Source organism: Lissotriton helveticus, chromosome 12 (assembly GCF_964261635.1).
Source record: "Lissotriton helveticus chromosome 12, aLisHel1.1, whole genome shotgun sequence".
Taxonomy (NCBI): domain Eukaryota; kingdom Metazoa; phylum Chordata; class Amphibia; order Caudata; family Salamandridae; genus Lissotriton; species Lissotriton helveticus.
The window spans coordinates 655,787,400-655,808,808 of record NC_136073.1 but is presented as its reverse complement, the minus strand read 5'-3'; the positions used below and the strand labels follow the sequence as shown (position 1 = coordinate 655,808,808).

At 46.5% G+C, this 21,409-nt stretch overlaps 1 protein-coding gene across 2 annotated transcripts in view; it reads right to left on the bottom strand.

Annotated features, from left to right (window-relative positions):
* Positions 1 to 21,409, bottom strand: part of LOC144798246 (butyrophilin subfamily 1 member A1-like) — a 415,895-nt gene that overhangs the window by 183,173 nt on the left and 211,313 nt on the right. Inside the window, exon 4 of one of the 2 annotated variants that reach the window (XM_078668995.1) lies at positions 19,178 to 19,210. The exons of the other annotated variant lie outside the window; for it this stretch is intronic. Within the exon in view, the coding sequence (XP_078525121.1) occupies positions 19,178 to 19,210 (33 nt within the window). The remainder of the gene's footprint in view (positions 1 to 19,177; positions 19,211 to 21,409) is intronic. 2 annotated transcript variants of the gene reach the window in all.

Genomic DNA, 21,409 nt, shown 5'->3' with positions numbered 1-21,409 from the left:
GAGAAAGTCTTGCTACAGTTTATTTTAAGGTCAAGGCTGAGCATAAACTGGTTAAAAGGTGTTATCAGTTTTTGCAGGGCCATGGGGGTACGGGCCATTAAGACAGCGTCATCTGCATACAAGAGTGCAGGGACAAATCTTTTTCCAATCTGAGGCATATCCCCACACTCTTGCAACAGACGGCTTTCAAGGCCATTTATGTAGATAAGGAATAAAAAGGGGGCCAAAACGCACCCCTGGCGTACACCGCGCCCTATTCCAAAAGGCCTACTACATTCCCCCCCTTTTCCATAACGTACAATAGCAGTGGCTCCTGAATATAACTCCCTTAAAAACTGAATTATCGGCTTTTCTACCCCCAGCCTCAACATCAGGTCCCATAGTTTAGAATGAGACACACAATCGAAAGCCGATGTAAGATCAACAAATGTAAAATACAAACGCTCCCTTTTTATCATAATATATTTCTGCTGGATCATAAATAAATTTAGACCCTGCTCCGTTGTTCCTATACCCTTTTGAAATCTGAATTGTAGGTCGCTTATTACCCCAAACTCCTCTGCCCAGTTTTGTAATTTAGCTAAAATGACTCTACCAAGGATCTTTATTGATGAGTCAAGAAGGGATATTGGCCTATAACAGGCACAATTTTGTCTGTCTCCCTTCTTGTAAATAGGTACAATAATTGATGTAAACCAAGATAGACTCAGTCCCCTTACTAGGGCTGCATTAAAAAGTTGTACAAGCATTGGGCCCCAGATTTCGCTATTGGCCTTGTACAAATCTGCCGGGATCCCATCTGGGCCAGCCGCCTTACTACCCTTTGTGGCTTCCAGACTTGTTAGGACCTCGGGTAAAGTTACCATCAATTTATGTGCCTCCTCTCCTAACTCATCTACCGAGTTTAAACCTGTATCATGGACCTCATCTATGGACATGTAAAAAGTGGAAAAATGCGCAACCCAGTCCTCCTCATTAATCGCGATTTCCAATCGAGCTTTAGTATTTTCATAAGGTAGGGGGGCATTTACCACCCTCCAGAAGGCAGATATATCTTTAGTTTGTGAGGCTGCACATAATTCTTCCCATAACAACCTTTTAATGCATTCCTCCTACCTTTTAGTGCCTGATTATAACTTTTCCTTAGGTTTCTTATCTGAGCAATATCTCGTGGCACCTTCTGTATTGCATGTTTAAGGTCTGTAAGGGCCTTGGTAACCATTGTCAAACCATCTTGTGCCATTCTTGGACCCATTTTTTGACGCTAATTTCAAATTCTCTTTGATAGTGGATGCAATGATATTAAAGTGCTCTATTATGCTTTCAATATCAGAATCTTCGTCCAGACAAGTTTTAAAACTATCGGCACAAGTATTTACCAACTTTTTAAAAAATTCTTCCGGTACCACCTTACTCCACTTGAGAGTATACCCGTTCTGCCTCCCTAGCGCCACGTCTGGTGCAACCTGCGCTAGGGTCAAATCGTTTCGTCGTGCCACAAAAAGGTTCTCAATCTCAAGTATTTGAGGTAAGTAGTCACTCATTGGTGCGTCCAAAATCTTAAAACTACCTATCTTGTGACCATAACCATTTGAGCAGAGGCTAAAGTCAATGGTAGTGGATGCTCCCCTCCCAATAAAAGTTGATACAAAAGGTGTTGGTTGCTGAGTCATTTCATTTACAAAACCCAAGTCATAATCAAACAATAATTCATTCAATAAGTCCCCAGTTTGAGTATGTTTAAAATGTGAGAGGTTAATGTCCTGCTCTAACATTAAACCACAAATGCCTTTTTGTCCTTTTGTGCATAATGGACAATTAAAATCACCCCCCCATAAAATCATTACTTCCTTTTCCTTGCTGTCTTGTTCACATTCTAAATGATTGGCTAACATTTTCAGAATATCCCGAGACATATTACCTGGGATATTATTATAGAAATTTATAATTACAAGATACAGTCCAATTTTGGTATCTATCGCTAATTTATGGTAAAAATCACATTTAGAATAAAAACGTACCTTCTCGTACATTAAACCATTTGAGAGGTATGTGGTTAGACTACCCTTAGGTCTCCCATATGCGCCACCTACTGCTGGGGTACAGAATGCTTTATAGCCATTTACATATATCGGATCTATAGCCCAGGTTTCTTGAAAGGCCATAATGTCCAGGCCATTTGTAACAGTCTCCCAGGAGGGATTGGTAATTTTTGGTTTCAAACCTGCCACATTCCAAAACCTCATGGTACATATGTCTTTATTTAGGTCCATACCACCATTATCTATTTCCCTCCCCTCATTTACAGATTTATTGTTTCTGGGGGTATTAATAAGTGCAATGGTTTGCTTTCCATTATTCCTGGTATCTACTCTATTACATTTTTTATTCTTCTTCCCCAAGGTATTAATCACATTTGTGGTATCATTTTTATTCGGTGTTTTTTTCCACTTTCCTTCCTTGTACTGATATCAAGGGGTGACTGATTTCCACTACTATCCATTGGCTTACTAAGGGTGGATACGGATAAGGGGGACTGTAGGGCCTCATTGTGTTCTGGATGTCAGTCCACAGCCTCCAATTCGCTAAACCGATTGAAGCAGGGGATGGTAAATGGAACATATTGCGGATCCATCCATTCTGCATGTCAGTATCGGTCGGCGTAATGTGATCTCCTCCCCACCCTTCGCTGAATTGAAGTCCAGCCATCGTTTACCCCCTCTCCCCATGTATTTTGAGTTGGATCCCCAAGCATTTCATGACCCCCCCCGAGGATGATTTGAACCCCTCCTCCAGCTCCATCTATTATCCGAGGGCTGAGCTGGCATGTAGAAAAAAGAGAGTGGTCTTGCCACAATTGTGACTCCATTATTTCTCTTTGCCCCCAGACAAATATGATCCACTGTTCTAGGATCTTCAAAGGTTACCACCACACAATCTCCTTGAATTCTCTTTTGGGTTTTTCCCACCCAAGGAACCCTCCGCACCATTAAGACATTACTAGTTATGGTTGGTGGAAGGGGGTGATTGGAATTTAACCAGTGAAACACCTTATTTTTAAGTGTCCAAAATGATTCCGTGGCCTGGGAAGCCAATTCAGGAACCCCAGTTAGGATTACCACGTATGGGCATGCATCTGGTGGTAAATTGATCCCTCTACGTTTTTCAGTCCTATCTTGTAAAAGTTTATCAGGACTGTGGGTGGGGACATTTAAGGTGTCTGGTTTGTTTGTGTTAACCTCAGTAGTTGCAGTAGATTTAACTGAATTTTTACTTGTCACAGGAGGGCAAGGGTTTAGCAGTGGTGTTTTGGGAGCTGGTTTTATAGCTTCAACTAAGGGTTTATTTATTATTTGTGGTTTATTTACAGGCAGGGTTAAGTGGGCTACTTTTTTGGTCTGGGTCGAACGCAGGGCTTCTAAATCCTTATGTAGGACGTTTAGTTGGGTTTCTATTACCAGGAGCTTATTTTCCAGAGGAGTCAACAAGGATTTAATAAGAGTTTTTAGTGCCGATATAAACAGATCTTCCCTTTCTATACTGATGGCTGTACTATTGGGTGTAGTGCTGTTATAAAAAATATCAGCCAGAGTGTCATCTAAGATGGAATCATCAATAGTCAAGGGCATTATCAGAGGGCCAACTACTTCTTTCCCTGTGTCCACTTTGGAAGCTCCCCTCACTTGTTCTTTACTATTATCGGCTCCCAATTTATGCACAGTTGCCGATTTTATCTTCTTGGAGGTGGTAATATTGTTTTTAGTATGCCTATTCTTTGGAATTGCTCCCTCCCTTTTCCCTTGCGACTCAATATTACTACTTTCCGCCTGGGGGTCTATTTGTGTGGTAATCAGGATGTTCCCCGATGGTACCAGGTACTGAGAATCAGAGGTAACAGAATCCCGGAGTGCCGGCTAGGTAGACGTGTTGTTATGGACCTCTACATATGTCTGCAAAGGGGTAATGTTGCTTACTATTTTTTCCGGGCTACGGCCTCCGCAATGTGGCCCATAGATGACCTCTTTGCAAAAACTAGATCCAGGGATACCCTTCTCTCCATTAGCACAATTCCCTGATCTATCAATGTATTTGTACGTACTATAAAGTCATCGAGGGTCCCTTTCAGCTTTGCCCCTCCAGCTGCAGTCTTACTTCTAGTTTCACGAGCCATTGCACAGGAGGGGATTGATCTATAATCGCAATTTTATAGCCAAGCTCAAGTTATCGTAAAGAACAAAATGAGCTAACCTGTATATTATAGATGAATGCTTACAAGTCCAGGGTGAATCAGCAGAGAATTGAACAGTTACAGGCCCAGCCCGGCCTCCTCCGGCCTCTGACGGGCTCAGCCCGGCGACCGCCCGCGCGCGTCCCGCGTGGCGGTACAAGCGACGCCCTTTTCAAGCGCCTCCGGGCGCGTTTAGGGGCGTGGCCAGCTGAGGGCTCCTGGGAGTTGTAGTACCGCGTTCCCCCCGCTCTACGGCTGCGCCTGATGACCTGCGGCGCTTGCGGCGGGGGGAACGGCAACAGGTCAGCAGAACAGCGTGGCGTCCAAACCGAGTCCCGTCCCAAGTAGCAGGAAGGCAGGGGGCTCGTCGAGCGTTGTGCAGGTCAGAGCAAGGTCCGCAGCGTCCGGTGAGTTAAACTACTGGCAACCCACTTGCCAGTACGAGCGACGCCCTTTTCAAGCGCCTCCGGGCGCGTTTAGGGGCTTGGCCAGCTGAGGGCTCCTGGGAGTTGTAGTACCGCGTTCTCCCTGCTCTGCGGCTGCGCCTGATGACCTGCGGCGCTTGCGGCGGGGGGGAACGGCAACAGGGCAGCAGAACAGCGTGGCGTCCAAACCGAGTCCCGTCCCAAGTAGCAGGAAGGCAGGGGGCTCGTCGAGCGTTGTGCAGGTCAGAGCAAGGTCCGCAGCGTCCGGTGAGTTAAACTACTGGCGACTCAAGACTGGACTGATTTTGTTGATTGTGCCACTAAGGCTCTGGAGGGTTGGTTGCAGGGAAGTAAAGTTTCAGATTATACAGGATTGTACAATCTTGTAATGAGAGAGCAGATCCTTAATAACTGTACAAACCAGCTGTTTCATCAACACCTTGTAGACTCTGATCTGACCTCTCCCCAAGAATTGGGAAAGAAGGCAGACAAATGGGTCAGGACAAGGGTTAAGCAGAAACCCCAGAACCAAGAACGTGATCAGAAGAAAGCAGACCAAAAGGGTGGAGATAAGAAAGAAAAAGACCAGAAGTCTTCTACAGGCCCCCAAAATAGTAATAAGGAGGGTGGTTCCCAAAATGGTAACAAGAAAAAGAAGAATGATGGCCCAAAGAAACCTTAGTGCAACTTTTGCAAGTCCACTTCTCATTGGGGAAGTGAATGCACTAAGAGAAACCCAGTTGCTACCACTGCAGTCCCTAAGACACCTGCACCCCCTAGTACAGTTAGCAGTGGTAGTGCACAACCCAAGGGGATAGTAGGGTTAACCCTGGGATCTGAGGTGGAGACTGGCTTAGTCAGGATCCCTACTCAGGCAGTTCTGATCTGTGAGGGGGACATAGCCATGTCCTCTACTATGAGTCCTAGTAACCTGGGCAAGTACAGGCAGACGCCTTTAATTAATGAGAAACTGGCTCAGGCCTACAGGGAAACTTGTGCCAGTGTCACTATGGTGACACCTAACTTTGTGGACCCTGAACAGATGATACTAGGTGAGAACTACCTAGTGACCAATGCTAGCAATGCCACTACTACCCATAGTGTGGCTGTTGTTCATTTCTCCTGGGGAGGGGTAACTGGCCTCAAAAGAGTTGTTGTTAGTGCAGACCTTCCAGTTGACTGTTTGTTGGGAAATGATCTGGAGGAATCATTATGGTCAGAAGTGGAGTACAGGACTCATGCAGAAATGCTAGGGATTTCAGCACACATCCTTGCTGTAACCAGGCCCCAGGCCAAGAAGTGCCTACCTGAACCTGTGGTGGATCTTGAAACAATAGACCAACCACAACCCAAGAGAAGTAGCAAGAGGGTCAAGGCAGAACCTTCCCACTTGCCCCAGGTTGAGGATCAGATCTCACAGGAGGGTGATTCTGTGATCCGAGAGGAGACTGTCTCTGAAGAGCTTGAACCTGATCAGGTTGAGTTTCTGGGGACAGGGGGACCCTCAAGGGCAGACCTGGCGCAGGCTCAGTTGACTTGCCCTTCACTTGAACCCCTCAGACAGCAAGCTGCTGCTGAGCCTGCAGGGAATGCTCAAGGTACCCATAAAGTATATTGGGATGAGGGGCTCCTTTATTCAGAGGCTAGAGACCCCAAGCCTGGTGCAACCAGGAGGTTGGTCATACCTCTGCAATTTAGGGGCTTCCTTCTAACCTTGGCCCATGATATTCCCCTTGCAGGACACTTAGGCCAGAACAAGACTTGGGACAGGCTTGTCCCTCACTTTCACTGGCCTCATATGTCAGAAGATGCCAAGGAGTTTTGTTGCTCCTGTGTCACCTGCCAAGCCAGTGGCAAATCAGGTGGCACCACAAAGGCCCCCCTTATACCTCTACCTGTGGTGGGGGTGCCCTTTGAGAGAGTTGGGATTGACATTGTTGGACCAATGGGTCCCCAAACAGCATCTGGGCACAGATTTATCCTGGTGGTAGTGGATCATGCCACCAGGTACCCAGAGGCAATTCCCCTGAGGACCACAACAGCTCCTGTTGTGGCAAGGGCCCTACTTGGAGTTTTCTCCAGAGTGGGCTTTCCAAAGGAGGTACTTTCAGACAGAGGTACAAACTTTATGTCTGGATACTTAAAGGCAATGTGGAAGGAGTGTGGAGTGAACTGCAAGTTCACCACACCCTATCACCCACAGTGCAATGGGCTTGTGTAGAGATTCAACAAGACCCTCAAGGGAATGATAACAGGATTACCTGAAAAGCTCAGGCGTAGATGGGACATCCTTTCACCCTGCTTACTCTTTGCTTACAGAGAGGTCCCACAGAAGGGGGTTGGCTACAGCCCTTTTGAACTTTTGTTTGGCCACCCTGTGAGGGGTCCATTCTGTCTTGTGAGGGAAGGATGGGAGTTACCTCTCAAAAAGCCTAAACTTGATATTGTGGACTATGTACTTGGTCTCCGCTCCAGGATGGCTGAGTACATGGAGAAAGCATCCAAAAACCTGGAGGCCAGCCAAGAATTACAGAAAGCTTGGCATGACCAAAAGGCTGTTCTGACTGAGTACCAGCCAGGACAGAAGGTGTGGGTGTTGGAGCCAGTGGCCCCAGCAGCTCTCCAGGACAAATGGTCTGGACCCTACCCCATACTTGAAAAGAAGGGAGAGGTCACCTACTTGGTGGACCTTGAAACCCCTAGGAGCCCCCACAGGGTGCTCCATGTAAACAGGTTGAAAGCATTTGTTGACAGGGAAAGCATGGGTTTACTCATGGCTACAGATGGGGATCAGGAGGAAGAAAGTGACCCTCTCCCAGACCTGCTTTCCCAAAACCCTGATGATGGCTCAGTGGATGGAGTAGCCTTGGCAGGCAGCCTCACTGACCAACAACAGATGGACTGCAGACAGGTTTTGCAGGCCCATAGACACATGTTTTCACTTACACACAGTCAGACTAACTGGTGCACCCATGAGGTGGACACTGGTGACAGTCTACCTGTGAAGAATAAGATCTACAGGCAACCTGACCATGTCAGGGATTGTATAAAGGCTGAGGTGCAGAAAATGTTAGAACTTGGAGTGGTTGAGCCATCAGAGAGCCCCTGGGCCAGCCCAGTAGTCCTTGTGCCCAAACCTCATACCAAAGATGGAAAGAGAGAAACGGGATTTTGTGTGGACTATAGAGGTCTCAATGCTGTCACTAGGACAGATGCTCATCCCATTCCAACGGCAGATGAGCTCATTGATAAATTGGCTTCTGCCAAATATCTGAGCACATTTGACTAGGACAGCTGGCTATTGGCAAATCAGGTTAGCTGAGGCGTCTAAGGCCAAAACAGCATTCTCTAACCCCAGTGGACATTACCAGTTTGTGGTGATGCCCTTTGGTTTGAAGAATGCACCTGCCACCTTCCAAAGGTTGGTGAATCAAGTCCTTTCTGGGTTGGATGACTTTTGCGCAGCATATCTAGATGGTATTGCTGTCTTTAGCTCTACCTGGGAGGATCACCTGATCCACCTGAAGAAGGTTCTGGAGGCCCTGCAAAAGGCAGGCCTGACTATCAAGGCTACCAAGTGCCAGATAGGGCAGAGCAAGGTTGTGTACTTGGGCCACCTAGTAGGTGGGGGTCAAGTTCAACCATTGGAGAGCAAGATCCAGGCCATACAGGACTGGGCTCCTCCAACTACCCAGACACAAGTCAGAGCCTTCTTGGGCCTGACTGGGTATTACAGGAAATTTGTAAAGAACTATGGGTCCATTGTGACACCATTGAATGATCTGACATCCAAGAAGATGCCCAAAAAGGTTCATTGTACAGTTAGCTGTCAAAAGGCATTTGATGACCTGAAGAAGGCCATGTGCTCTGCACCAATCCTTAAGAGTCCTGACTAATCCAAACAGTTCATTGTTCAAACAGATGCTTCTGAGTTGGAGGTGAGAGTTGTGCTTTCACAACTTAATGTAGATGGTCAAGACCAGCCCATTGCTTTCATTAGCAGGAGGCTGACTCCCAGAGAGAAACGTTGGTCAGCCATTGAGAGGGAGGCCTTTGCTGTGGTTTGGGCCCTGAAGAAGCTGAGGCCATACTTGTTTGGTACTCACTTCCTAATTCAGACAGACCATAAGCCCCTCTTGTGGCTTAATCAGATGAAGGGTGAAAACCCCAAACTGCTCAGGTGGTCCATTTCCCTACAGGGGATGGACTTTACAATGCAGCACCGCCCAGGGACTGACCATGGTAATGCAGATGGTCTCTCCAGGTACTTCCACTTAGAACATGAAGACTTATCTGGTCAAGGTTAAGTTTAATGTCCCTGCGTTTGGGGGGGGGGGGGGTTGTGTAGGAGAGTAGGGTCTGCTATCCTATGGTCACCCCAATTTTTGCTTTTTGCTTCACTGGTTTTCGACTTAATGTGGCTATGGGCCTGCTAATCAGACCCACAGCCTGCTGTTCTCTCTCTAAATTCACAGACATGTACTTTAGGTACATCACCAATTTGGTACAGGACACCTTGTCAGCCCCTGTACAGTGCACTATCGGTGCCCAGGGCATAGGTGCATCCAAGGCCTACCAGGGGCTGCAGCATATCTTTTGCCACCCCTGGCGGGTACTTAAATCGACACAACTGGCTGTTCACACAGCTGGGGCAAGGTGGTGTACCCACCCCTTGCTTAGATATAGTATACCTATGTCTAAACCTATATCTAGACACATATATACCTATCAGTCACTCCTATGGCAGGCCTTAACAATCCTGGAGGCAGAGTGCTTGGTTTTATGTGAGATGGTGCTCTAGCATGAGCTGAGCGTGTCTGCAGCTTTCGGAACCATTTCCTTATAGCTGTTCTAGTGATACTGCCATACCATATACTCTTAAGTGCATTATAATCCTTACGGTTATTGCAACTCCGGTTTGGCTTTATCAAAACATGTCTTGTTTGGTGTCATACAACGTGGAATACTACCCCCTCACCAGTTCTGACGACGGGGGCAGCATCCCACCCCTCTAGGAGGAGAAGACATGTTACTTACTGCAAATGCGGTTAATCCTAACCAGAGCCCCAGCATCACAAAATGGATGCCACAGACACGAGTCTGGCCTCCTGCTGCTGACTGAAATTCGATTCAAAAAGGGGTGTGGTGATGGACAGAGTATCTGAATTAAGCAGAACACTCCTACCCAGTCAAAAGATCAGGGCTTGATCCATCACCGTTTTTTAGCTCACTGCACCATCCCAGTTCAGAACCTGGCTGCATGCAAATTAGTCTGTCCCTGGCCCAGTGCATCATGGGAACAGGGCAGACCAAACTACCAAGCCAATTCTTTACTGGAAAGGAAACAAGCATCTGGGGACCGGTTTCTGGCATTACAGCCGTCTTCGGCCCGGCTTGCTTGAATCCTGATGGTGCAGTGAGCAAGGGACTCACATCTGAGCATACCCTTCCACACTTGTGGTGGCCAAAACGATTCAAAAAGGGGGGTGGTGATGGACAGAGTATCTGAATTAAGCAGAACACTCCTACCCAGTCAAAAGATCAGGGCTTGATCCATCACCGTTTTTTAGCTCACTGCACCATCCCAGTTCAGAACCTGGCTACATGCAAATTAGTCTGTCCCTGGCCCAGTGCATCATGGGAACAGGGCAGACCAAACTACCAAGCCAATTCTTTACTGGAAAGGAAACAAGCTTCTGGGGACCGGTTTCTGGCATTACAGCCGTCTTCGGCCCGGCTTGCTTGAATCCTGATGGTGCAGTGAGCAAGGGACTCACATCTGAGCATACCCTTCCACACTTGTGGTGGCCAAAACGATTCAAAAAGGGGGGTGGTGATGGACAGAGTATCTGAATTAAGCAGAACACTCCTACCCAGTCAAAAGATCAGGGCTTGATCCATCACCGTTTTTTAGCTCACTGCACCATCCCAGTTCAGAACCTGGCTACATGCAAATTAGTCTGTCCCTGGCCCAGTGCATCATGGGAACAGGGCAGACCAAACTACCAAGCCAATTCTTTACTGGAAAGGAAACAAGCTTCTGGGGACCGGTTTCTGGCATTACAGCCGTTTTCGGCCCAGCTTGCTTGAATCCTGATGGTGCAGTGAGCAAGGGACTCACATCTGAGCATACCCTTCCACACTTGTGGTGGCCAAAACGATTCAAAAAGGGGGGTGGTGATGGACAGAGTATCTGAATTAAGCAGAACACTCCTACCCAGTCAAAAGATCAGGGCTCGATCCATCACCGTTTTTTAGCTCACTGCACCATCCCAGTTCAGAACCTGGCTGCATGCAAATTAGTCTGTCCCTGGCCCAGTGCATCATGGGAACAGGGCAGACCAAACTACCAAGCCAATTCTTTACTGGAAAGGAAACAAGCATCTGGGGACCGGTTTCTGGCATTACAGCCGTCTTCGGCCCGGCTTGCTTGAATCCTGATGGTGCAGTGAGCAAGGGACTCACATCTGAGCATACCCTTCCACACTTGTGGTGGCCAAAACGATTCAAAAAGGGGGGTGGTGATGGACAGAGTATCTGAATTAAGCAGAACACTCCTACCCAGTCAAAAGATCAGGGCTTGATCCATCACCGTTTTTTAGCTCACTGCACCATCCCAGTTCAGAACCTGGCTACATGCAAATTAGTCTGTCCCTGGCCCAGTGCATCATGGGAACAGGGCAGACCAAACTACCAAGCCAATTCTTTACTGGAAACTAAACAAGCTTCTGGGGACCGGTTTCTGGCATTACAGCCGTCTTCGGCCCGGCTTGCTTGAATCCTGATGGTGCAGTGAGCAAGGGACTCACATCTGAGCATACCCTTCCACACTTGTGGTGGCCAAAACGATTCAAAAAGGGGGGTGGTGATGGACAGAGTATCTGAATTAAGCAGAACACTCCTACCCAGTCAAAAGATCAGGGCTTGATCCATCACCGTTTTTTAGCTCACTGCACCATCCCAGTTCAGAACCTGGCTACATGCAAATTAGTCTGTCCCTGGCCCAGTGCATCATGGGAACAGGGCAGACCAAACTACCAAGCCAATTCTTTACTGGAAAGGAAACAAGCTTCTGGGGACCGGTTTCTGGCATTACAGCCGTCTTCGGCCCGGCTTGCTTGAATCCTGATGGTGCAGTGAGCAAGGGACTCACATCTGAGCATACCCTTCCACACTTTTGGTGGCCAAAACGATTCAAAAAGGGGGGTGGTGATGGACAGAGTATCTGAATTAAGCAGAACACTCCTACCCAGTCAAAAGATCAGGGCTTGATCCATCACCGTTTTTTAGCTCACTGCACCATCCCAGTTCAGAACCTGGCTACATGCAAATTAGTCTGTCCCTGGCCCAGTGCATCATGGGAACAGGGCAGACCAAACTACCAAGCCAATTCTTTACTGGAAAGGAAACAAGCTGACTGAAATTCGGCAGAGGAGGCTTGATCAAAGGATCTCGGTGTCACACCACCCCAGACAGGAGATAGTGGATTGTAGCAGGGAGGGTTGAAAGAAACTAGACACTGCCTGGGGCGCACAAGGTGTCCCTGGGCAGATTCCAGTCAAACCGGTTCTGGGGCCATCCTGCCCCAGTCCTGGCAGCAAACTGGACAAAGGAAAAGGGGTGTAACCACCCCCTTCCCAGGTCCCACTCATAGGAGGGACCTAGCAGGTAATCCAGCCCCCAGATTTGGAATATAGGTGGGAGCAGTGCCAATGCACATCAGATTATCCTGACTGAAACTTATGAAACGAAACTCTGGACCCTTCGACATCCCACTCGACGTGGAAGACTGAAGAATCTCCCTTGTGGTCAAGGAGTGACCACCCTGTGCAAACAGGCACCATCCAGCACCTCGATGTTTGCTTTGTTGCAGTTCCTGCCGGATCTCGAGCAACAGTGATCAACAAGAGCCAGCTTTCCTGCCTTCCAACAGCCCGATCCACAGTCAATGCAGAGCTGAGACCCGTGGAGGTGACCTGAAGCGTGGGAGTGGCCATCTTGGAAAAACTACGAAGCGCTGACCGTGCAGCACCCGAGGCTCCCTCGAAGCTGTGCATTAGAGTTTGAGAAGCTCCAGCCTAGATCAGCTTTTGCACTAAAGCTCACTCCTCCACACTCGACGAGTGCTGCGTGGGGCCCTTTTGCATTTTCCTGCTCGACGCATTGGTCCGGTCGCTTGCCCGTTGGTTAGTGGCCCCAGAACTGACGAATCTAGGAATTTACACAGCTGGTCTGGTTGCTCCAGACTGGCCCTCGTTCCCCTGAAGAGGAGCACCCGCTCTGACTTTGCTGGTCCGAGTAGTAAGCGATCTTCGAATCCTGCGTGGGTTGCCTTTGCCAAGGCTTGTTGACTCCGATCCGGAAGCTGACACCGCCGACAGCGAGAGCCTTTGTGGAACAGTTCGTGATCCACTCCAGGACATCCTCGGTGCTCCAGAGTCCACGTGGCAGTGGAGACAAGCTTCATGACATCGACCTGATTGCGCCCGACATTGTCTGGTTCCTTCCTGGTCACTGGCTAGTGACCCAGACTCTGTCCCCTCTGCTTTCAGTTACTCTACAACTTCGATCCACCCTTGGATTGCACCGGACACTTCTCTTCTGGACTCCTGCAGCATCTTCATCTCCAGGCACCCTAGATCTTCTTGACGAAACCCGACACATCTTTGCACCTGTGCACCCGCTTCCTGTGGGTGAGGTAACTCTTGAACGCCGGTGCTCCTGTAGTGGTTTACACCTCTAGTGTCTAAGTCTAAAGTTTTGTCCTTCTAGTCCAGTCGGAAGACTCTTAAAACTGTAACTCGATAACTTTTACGCACCATTGACTTTGCATTGGTGCATGCGTGTGCTTTAGGCACTGCACCCGAATCCCGCGGGCTACTCCCATCCTAACTGTTGTTAGTCCAGTGTAGTCCCAGCGATTCCCAAGGCCCTAGGCCTTACCACTGATCGATTAGTGATTGTTATACCACTTTTTTTATATATGGTTTGAGTGGCCACCGGCCTCATCCATAAACGTGCAACTTTCATATGTTATATTGTGCTTTTGTTTAAACGCTTGTGCTTCATTGCTCATAAAGAGTAGTGGGGATTATTCTGAGAATAAATACATATATTTTTATAATATATAACTTGTGTGGTTTCCTTTCATTTGATATTACAGAATTGCATATGGTAAAACAGCTGGCTTCACATGCCCTCTTGAGTTAAACCTTCAAGGCTGCTTAGTCCATGCTACCCCTAGGATAGCTTGTCTATAAGGTTGACTTACAACCATCACCATAAGGGATTGTTTGGACTGATACAAGGTGCCCACTGAACTGTGGACATCATATACCAGGCCAACTTCTCACAGCTTCGTCTTAAATTTGGCTTAATTATGCAAACTATTGTAAGGGAGGGAGCCTTCATCAAACTCTGTTATGAGCTAAAGGAAGCTAGCAGTGAGATGCTAAATTTCAATCTATGGACTTAAATTAAGGGAAAGACCCACTCCCCTGCTAAAGACTACCTTGTAAGCTCCCTGGCATCACTAGACTTAACTGAGCGATGGGGGACCTTTGCCACCCACTCACAGACTAAGTCTATGGTCAAACTCTGTTATAAGCTAAAGGAAGCTAGCAGTGAGATGCTAAATTTCAATGTATGGACTTAAATTAAGGGAAAGACCCACTCCCCTGCTAAAGACTACCTTGTAAGTTCCCTAGCATCACTAGACTCAACTGAGCAATGGGGGACCTTTGCCACCTACTCACAGACTAAGTCTATGGTCAACAAGTGTGTCAGACCCCGCTCATTGCTTACAGACAAATCAACATTTGCACAGAGATGACACGCCTAGCTCGCATTGGGGTCTTACAATAGGCTAGCGCCTCAGCCATACCTGGCCATGGCCATGAAGGCCCAACCTAAAAAAGTCTTCATGAGGTTTTGATGGGGCTGCCACCCTCACTTCCATATCTACCCCATGGAAGCAAACTAACATGACAGGGCTTTGCCGGCTATGTGGAAAAGCTCAAGAAACTTTGGTCCATCAGATCTGCATTTGTATAAAGCCACCATAAACGATCTAAGAGCAATCCTAAGACCACCCTGGAACCAGAGAGGGCTGCGCCGCTGTATGCCTGCGATTTTAGTCAGTTTTAACGGAACAGATATGCAGCTCAGCTGCAGGCTTACAAAATACCTGATTAGGCTTGAGCTGAAAATTCCAAGGCCCAGAACAAGCACCTTTCACAGCCAGTAAAGCTGTGGCATTGTACAACTAGTAGCAGCTCAGGACAGTAGTCTGGGACAGCAGCAGAGTTCTCTGGAATGGGGTACATCGCCCATTTAAGGCGCCCCATATTTTAGCATCATTTTCTCCTCATCTTTTATCATGTTTTTGTATAGTTCTTATCTCAAGCAGTATTATGCTATTTTTCGGGTGAAGGTTTCTAAAAGCACTCCGAGATAAGGTTTTAACTAACTAAACTTGAAACTGGATGAATTCCAACTGTCTCCAGTTAAACACCAAGAAGACGGAGATTATGGTGGTTGGTAAACAGGTGGCTTTGTGGGGCGACAAATGGTGGCCTTCGGATCTGGGTGTGACTCCCCTCCCAGCGTCAGAGATAAAAAACTTGGGGGTGTGGCTTGATCCTTCTCTTAGCTTCATCTGTCATACCAAGAAGGTGGCGGCTTCTTGCTATGGCATTATTAGAGGACTTAAACCCATCCTCAAATTCTTTGATGCACCCACAAGACAACTGGTGGTCCAGGCATCAGTGCTGTCCAGGCTGGACTACGCCAGCTCACTACTGGCGGGGGTTAACCAGTCAGAACTTTCTCGACTGCAGCGGGTTCAAAACGCTGCGGCCCGACTGGTGACAGGTCTGCCTAGGCGATGCTGGGTGTCCAAAACCCCGCGCTCTCTCCACTGGCTCCCTGTGCAGCAGAGGATTAAATTCAAGGTTCTTTGCCTTGCATTTAAAATCCTCAAGGGTACATCCCCACAAATCCTGGAGAATCTGTTGATTCCTTATGTCCCCTCCCGCACTCTCAGATCTCTAGGCCAGAACTTAGCAGTGGTCCCGCGTTTTAAACTGAGCAGAGTTGGTGGCCGCTCCTTCCGAGTCCTGGCGGCGAGCTGGTGGAATTCTCTTCCTCTGCAAATCCGGGCCATCGACGAGCTCCTTCAGTTTAGACGGGCCATCAAGACCTTTTTATTTGTTTAGCCCCTCTGTGGTGTCTCTTTTTCCCTCTGCTTTCCTTTTAGTGCTGTGTTGTGTTTACCTTTTCAAAGCGCCAGGACGCCCCTTTGCTGGGGCAGCTGTGCGCGGTACAAATAACATAACATAACATAACATAACATAACTACACAGAAATAGGTTACGTTGGTTACTTCCACAGTCCCTAAAAAGGAATATTTCTGTATGTGAAGAACATCTGATGTAGGAAATGGAGGGGTTTATCTAACATATAAATAAAGTGTGCTATTACCTTAGATCTGTCAGTATGTTTAATGACAGGCAGCGACTGAAGCAGTCAATATTTATTTACAGTTTCTGCTATGGTGGAGGAGAATCGCCCCACTACTTTCTCGCAGTGTGAGAAGCTAAAACAAAGAATGGTAATAACTTTTAGTTATTACCATTTTATGTTTCTTTTGAGGGCCAGCGGGCTGGGCTGCTCTGCTTACGGAGCAGGGCAGGGGAGGAGTGGTCTGCCCACTCCTGTGTGCACAATGACTGTTTGGTCAGCCCTCTTGGGCCGCCCAAACCAGTCATGCACACTTTCCCCTTCTCCATGCAGGCAGCATTGCAGCCTGCATGAGGAACATGCCCACCCCTCCTGCCCCTGGCTGAGTGCCGTGTCACGGCGCTCTGACCAATCACATCGCTCTACTGCAGCGTTGTGATTGGCTTAGGGGAGGGAGGCTTGCTGCCTGTTTCCTGTTCCTGTCAAACGCAGGAGAGCAGGAGCAGAGAAGAAGTGTGACCCAGCCGAAAGGTACTTTTTTTTTATTATGACCCCCAAGTGACCCCCTCCCCCGTGACCCCCCTCCATCCCGCGACCACCAGTGCCCGCTGCCCCCACCCGCGAGGCATGTTGGCGCAACTGAAACAGAATGCCTTTCCAGCTAAAAATTCTTAACGTCGACAGTCATTGCTAACCTTGTTAGATGTGTTTAAGTTACACAGAAAACATTATGGGCCTGATTCACAAAGGTAAACTTCCACTTTTGTATAAGTTTCTGTTTGTTTTGGAGTTTATGAACTCCGATTTAATAGAAAGCATACGAGTTCTCCGTCATGACTGTGGTGCCTACGCCGACGTAAACTTACTATTAAATCAGAGTTTGTGAATTCCAAAACAAATGTAAACCTACACAAAAGTGAAAGTTTACTGTGTGAATCAGGCCCTATATGAGCAAAACTTTCTTCACTGTTCCTGAAGGAGGAGGCAGAAGAAAGGTTCCTAGTATTTATTTAAGAGGTTAGGATAGAGTGGGGAAATTAACAAATAAACCCTAAGGTGATGATTTCATTATACAATTAAATAAGCACTGGCAATGCCAATAGGTGTGGCTTTAAAGGAATGCTTTATGGTAATTTGAAGAAGCACTACAAATAGATAGTATGGGAATTGATATATATTTGTGTGGAAGCAAAGAACTGTAGAATAATATTGGTGTAGCTTATAGGGTCAGATGACAGTTTGACTGGCAAGCCAGACCTAAACATTTGTGTAGTTTATTGAGTGCTCCTTCCCTTCTGCGCTGCTGCCAGAAAAAACACCATAAATTATGTAGGGCCATATTATCGAAAAAGGGCGATACATTAGTGCCGCTTTTATCTGCAGGAAACTGCCGATAAAGCGGCGATAATGGGCTTGATAATATGAACTTGTGAATTCCCATAGAAGCCCAGGTTAACACCAGAACCTGTGCTTCTATGGGAATTCTCAAGGGCGTATTATCAAGCCCACTATCGCCGCTTTAGCGGTAGTTTTCTGCCGATAAAAGCGGCGATATGTATCGCCCTTTCTTGATAATATGGCCTGTATTTCTCTAAGACCCTTCAACAGTATTACGTCAGGTGTGTGCCCTGAAAGTTCAAGCTGAAGAAGCAGGATAAACAAAATCATCACAGCGGTGAGGGGGACAATCACTTTATTTGTGGACGCACACAACTTCTGCCCAGTCAAAACATGAACTTCTGGCTCCCAACAAGCCCCACTCTAGTGATACTCACATATTTGTCTGGTGACAGTTGGGCTGTCAAGACAGACCATAAAACATATATAATATATGACTGCATATACCATGCACAATCATAGGATAGACTGTTAAAATCTGATGAAAAGTTCAGGTAGACTAAGCTGTGGATCAGCCAAAAGATTTAAAACATCTCTCCTGCATCTTATACAGAGGACACCATCATAACAATAAAAAATGAGAGGCTAGTGTCTAGAAATATGATTGATGTGGTAGAGGCACAAAGATGACGAAGATACATCAGAAACATAGGGCCTGATTTACGACAAAGTAACGTAGCGCGGTGTCGCAAGCCATTAGGCTGTCACACACTGCGTTACTTTGGAAGCAAAAGGATGCGTCATATCTGCAACGATATGATGGATCCCTTTGCTCTCCTCTGCGTTGGCGTACAATTGGCTGCCATTTGCCAGCACAGGCTCCCTTGCATCATGGTGCAAGATGCCTGCGGTACGGAGTGATTGTTTTTGCAGGAAGGTACACCTTCCTACACAAAAATAATCACAAGAGGTGTTTTCCTCTTTCTATGTGTGTTGAAGAATGCAACATGCATAGAAAGAGGAAAAAATAGGGAGAAATGAAAAGAATTTTCCTCGTTGCACCTCCCTACAGCTCCCCTAGGGAGGCGTAGCATTCGGACACATTTCCAGGTTTACAATTTCTCATAAATTTGGAAATATGGCAAGAGTCCATGGGTCTTGCGTGGGAAGACTCACAGCAACACCCATGGCATGTCCCTTTCATGCAAAGTGATGTGTGATAAGGGGTCATATTTACAAGTCCACGAAAAGCCACACAAGGTGGCTTTACGTGGCCTTGTAAATATGTGGCAGCCATTTGCGCCGCCGATGCGTCACAAAAAAGACGTTCCGGCAGCCAAGGGGCTTGTAAATATGCCCCATAAGTTACTGTCACAGTTTGTAAGTTAAGGTCCTTGATTGCTGATTCTGTTTGGATAAACTGGCACCTAACAGTAAAATATATCAAAATAAAACTTGTCAATTAAGAATGCACTTTTTTCACAAAGTGGCTTATTGGACTTCTGCGTCAAAAGATTATATGACTGCTACCTTCAAGCCTTTTCATATTTATTTATGGCTATATTTGCTTTTGTTGTATTGGATTAAATATTTCTCTATCCTTAGTGTGAACTTTTTAATCAAGTAGATTTGTTTCTTTCAATGTCTGTATTTTTGCTTTTTGTCATCACTGTAACAGCAGTATATCTCGGTACAAGCCAATAAAAAAGAAAGGGCATATACTTACCTAGTTCCTGTTCGAGATCACAGGCTGATCTTCCTGAGGAAAGAAAAAACAGATAATTTCAGACTGCTTATCTGCAGGCGAATTACAGAGAAGGGTTGAGCATGGAAATGAAACTATGGGCAATATGTCTTCCATGAGAGTACAATGACACCTTTCTTTGTCATACCCAAAATTAGCCTACTGCACTTTAAAGGTGGTATTTATCGAGCTGATATATAAGGATACCAGGGGGTCTGTTATTTATCAGGTGCGATAAATAGCACCTATTACAAGTTTGTTTGGAATAACGTGCAGAATTTGGGGCCATATTATCAAGAAAAGGCAATACATTATCGCCGCTTTTATCGGCAGGAGACTATCTCCGCTTTAGTGGCAGTTTCCTGCCGATAAAAGCGGCGATAATGTATCCCCCTTTCTTGATAATATGGCCCTTGGTGTTTAAAGCAATAAAATCTGCATGATATGGTGAATACTGTACACTTTTCCCCTGTTACATTTCGAAAGGTTTGACCTGATGAGATTTAATGAAGGTGTTTAAAGCATCAGATAATTATTGGATGCATTAAATACAACCAAATAGGGGTTTACGCAGGGAGTTGGAAAACAATGACCCACTCGTAATCAGGCCCCTAGGCCTCGATTATAAGTTTGGTGGTAAACCCCAACAACCTTGCACATAGGGTGAATAACGATTACAAGGGGTTCGCTAAATAGCACATGTGTTAGACAACACTGATTATGAGTTTTTACTGTGTGCCATGGAATTGTTATTTAGAACTTGTATCAAATACCAAATGTGTGTTATTTAGAGCATGTACTAAATACAGTACCTGAAAAATAGCACATGCACAAAATGATCAGGAAGTGCCTATTGAATGTTCCTGGAGTGAGGAAATTAGGGGCATATTACCAAGGAATAGCGATATTTATCGCAAAATGCGCTTAGTGCATTTTTTTTTTATCGCTGCCTATCGCTGGATATGTTAGCGGAGAAAACATGCTATTAGCAACGTTTTTCTCCATTGTGCTAAAATACCCAGCGATAGCGGCGAAATACGTGAATATCGCTGAGAATACAGCGATATTCACTTATTAGCGATGAAATGCTCTTAGCCATGTTATCCACCTCCCATTGGATAACATGGCTAAGAACTGGTCTGGGCAGGTGAAAGTATTTGGAGATATTCGCGCTTAGCGCAAATATTTCCATCGCTACGCCTGCCTTGCTAATAGGCGAAAGCGACGTTAGCGACTGCTTTCAGTCGCTAACTGGTTGGGTACGCCCACTTTGCATGTCATTAGCGATAAACATCGCTGACATGCAAAGCAGGCCCCAAACTGCTCGCTATCGCCTAAAAGCTGTCGCTAATATCAGTTAGCGACAGATTGCTAATAGGGCGATAGAATTATGGCCACTTAGCTGCCGAAAACGGCTGCTAAATCGGCGATAATTGCCTATTGTCCCCCTTGGTAATATGCCCCTTAATCCCTAGAGAAAATAAGCCAACCCAACAAAAAAAGGTTGTTAGGACATCCTGAAAACACACCAACAACTCTTTCTGTTTGGGAATGTGCAGGGATTCATTTTGTATGAATAAAGCAGTTTGAAACCAGGCAACCAGAATCCACTGCTATTCTCTTGTATCACTCAGTTATTGTAGGATATTGGGTTATTGGTTGACTGGGGTGTGAGCCTTGATCGAGCACTTACACATTTTTCTCAGGCTGAAGTCACAAGCAAACCCTAAATTAACCTGTACTCAAAACTCGGGTAGCATAGTACAGAGCAGGCAGGCTTAACTCAGAGGCAATGTGTAAAGTGTAACACTTCGAAACGTAACACAGTGAACACAATCCACAATAAGATACCATAAATAGAGAACAATTTAATAACTAAAACAAGACCAAAACAACAAAAATCCAATTAGTGGAGCTGGAGTTATGAATTTTTAAAGATGTTACAGTAAAATAACACAAAAAGCACAAAGTATCAAAAATGGACATCTGATCGTGCGAGACCAGGAGAAATTCACAAGTTCAGGCCGACCGCAGTGGATCGCGGGTCGGATACAGGAACCATGTTAATCCCCCTGAAAAGTTACCTTCTCAGTCCAGCACCAACCGTCCTGTTCACAGTGGAAGGGGCAGCAAGGAGCAAGTAAGCACTGCAGGTGGTCGATGATGTTGCACAAAGAGCACGCTGGGCAACGCAGGTTGTCATCTCTGAAGCAC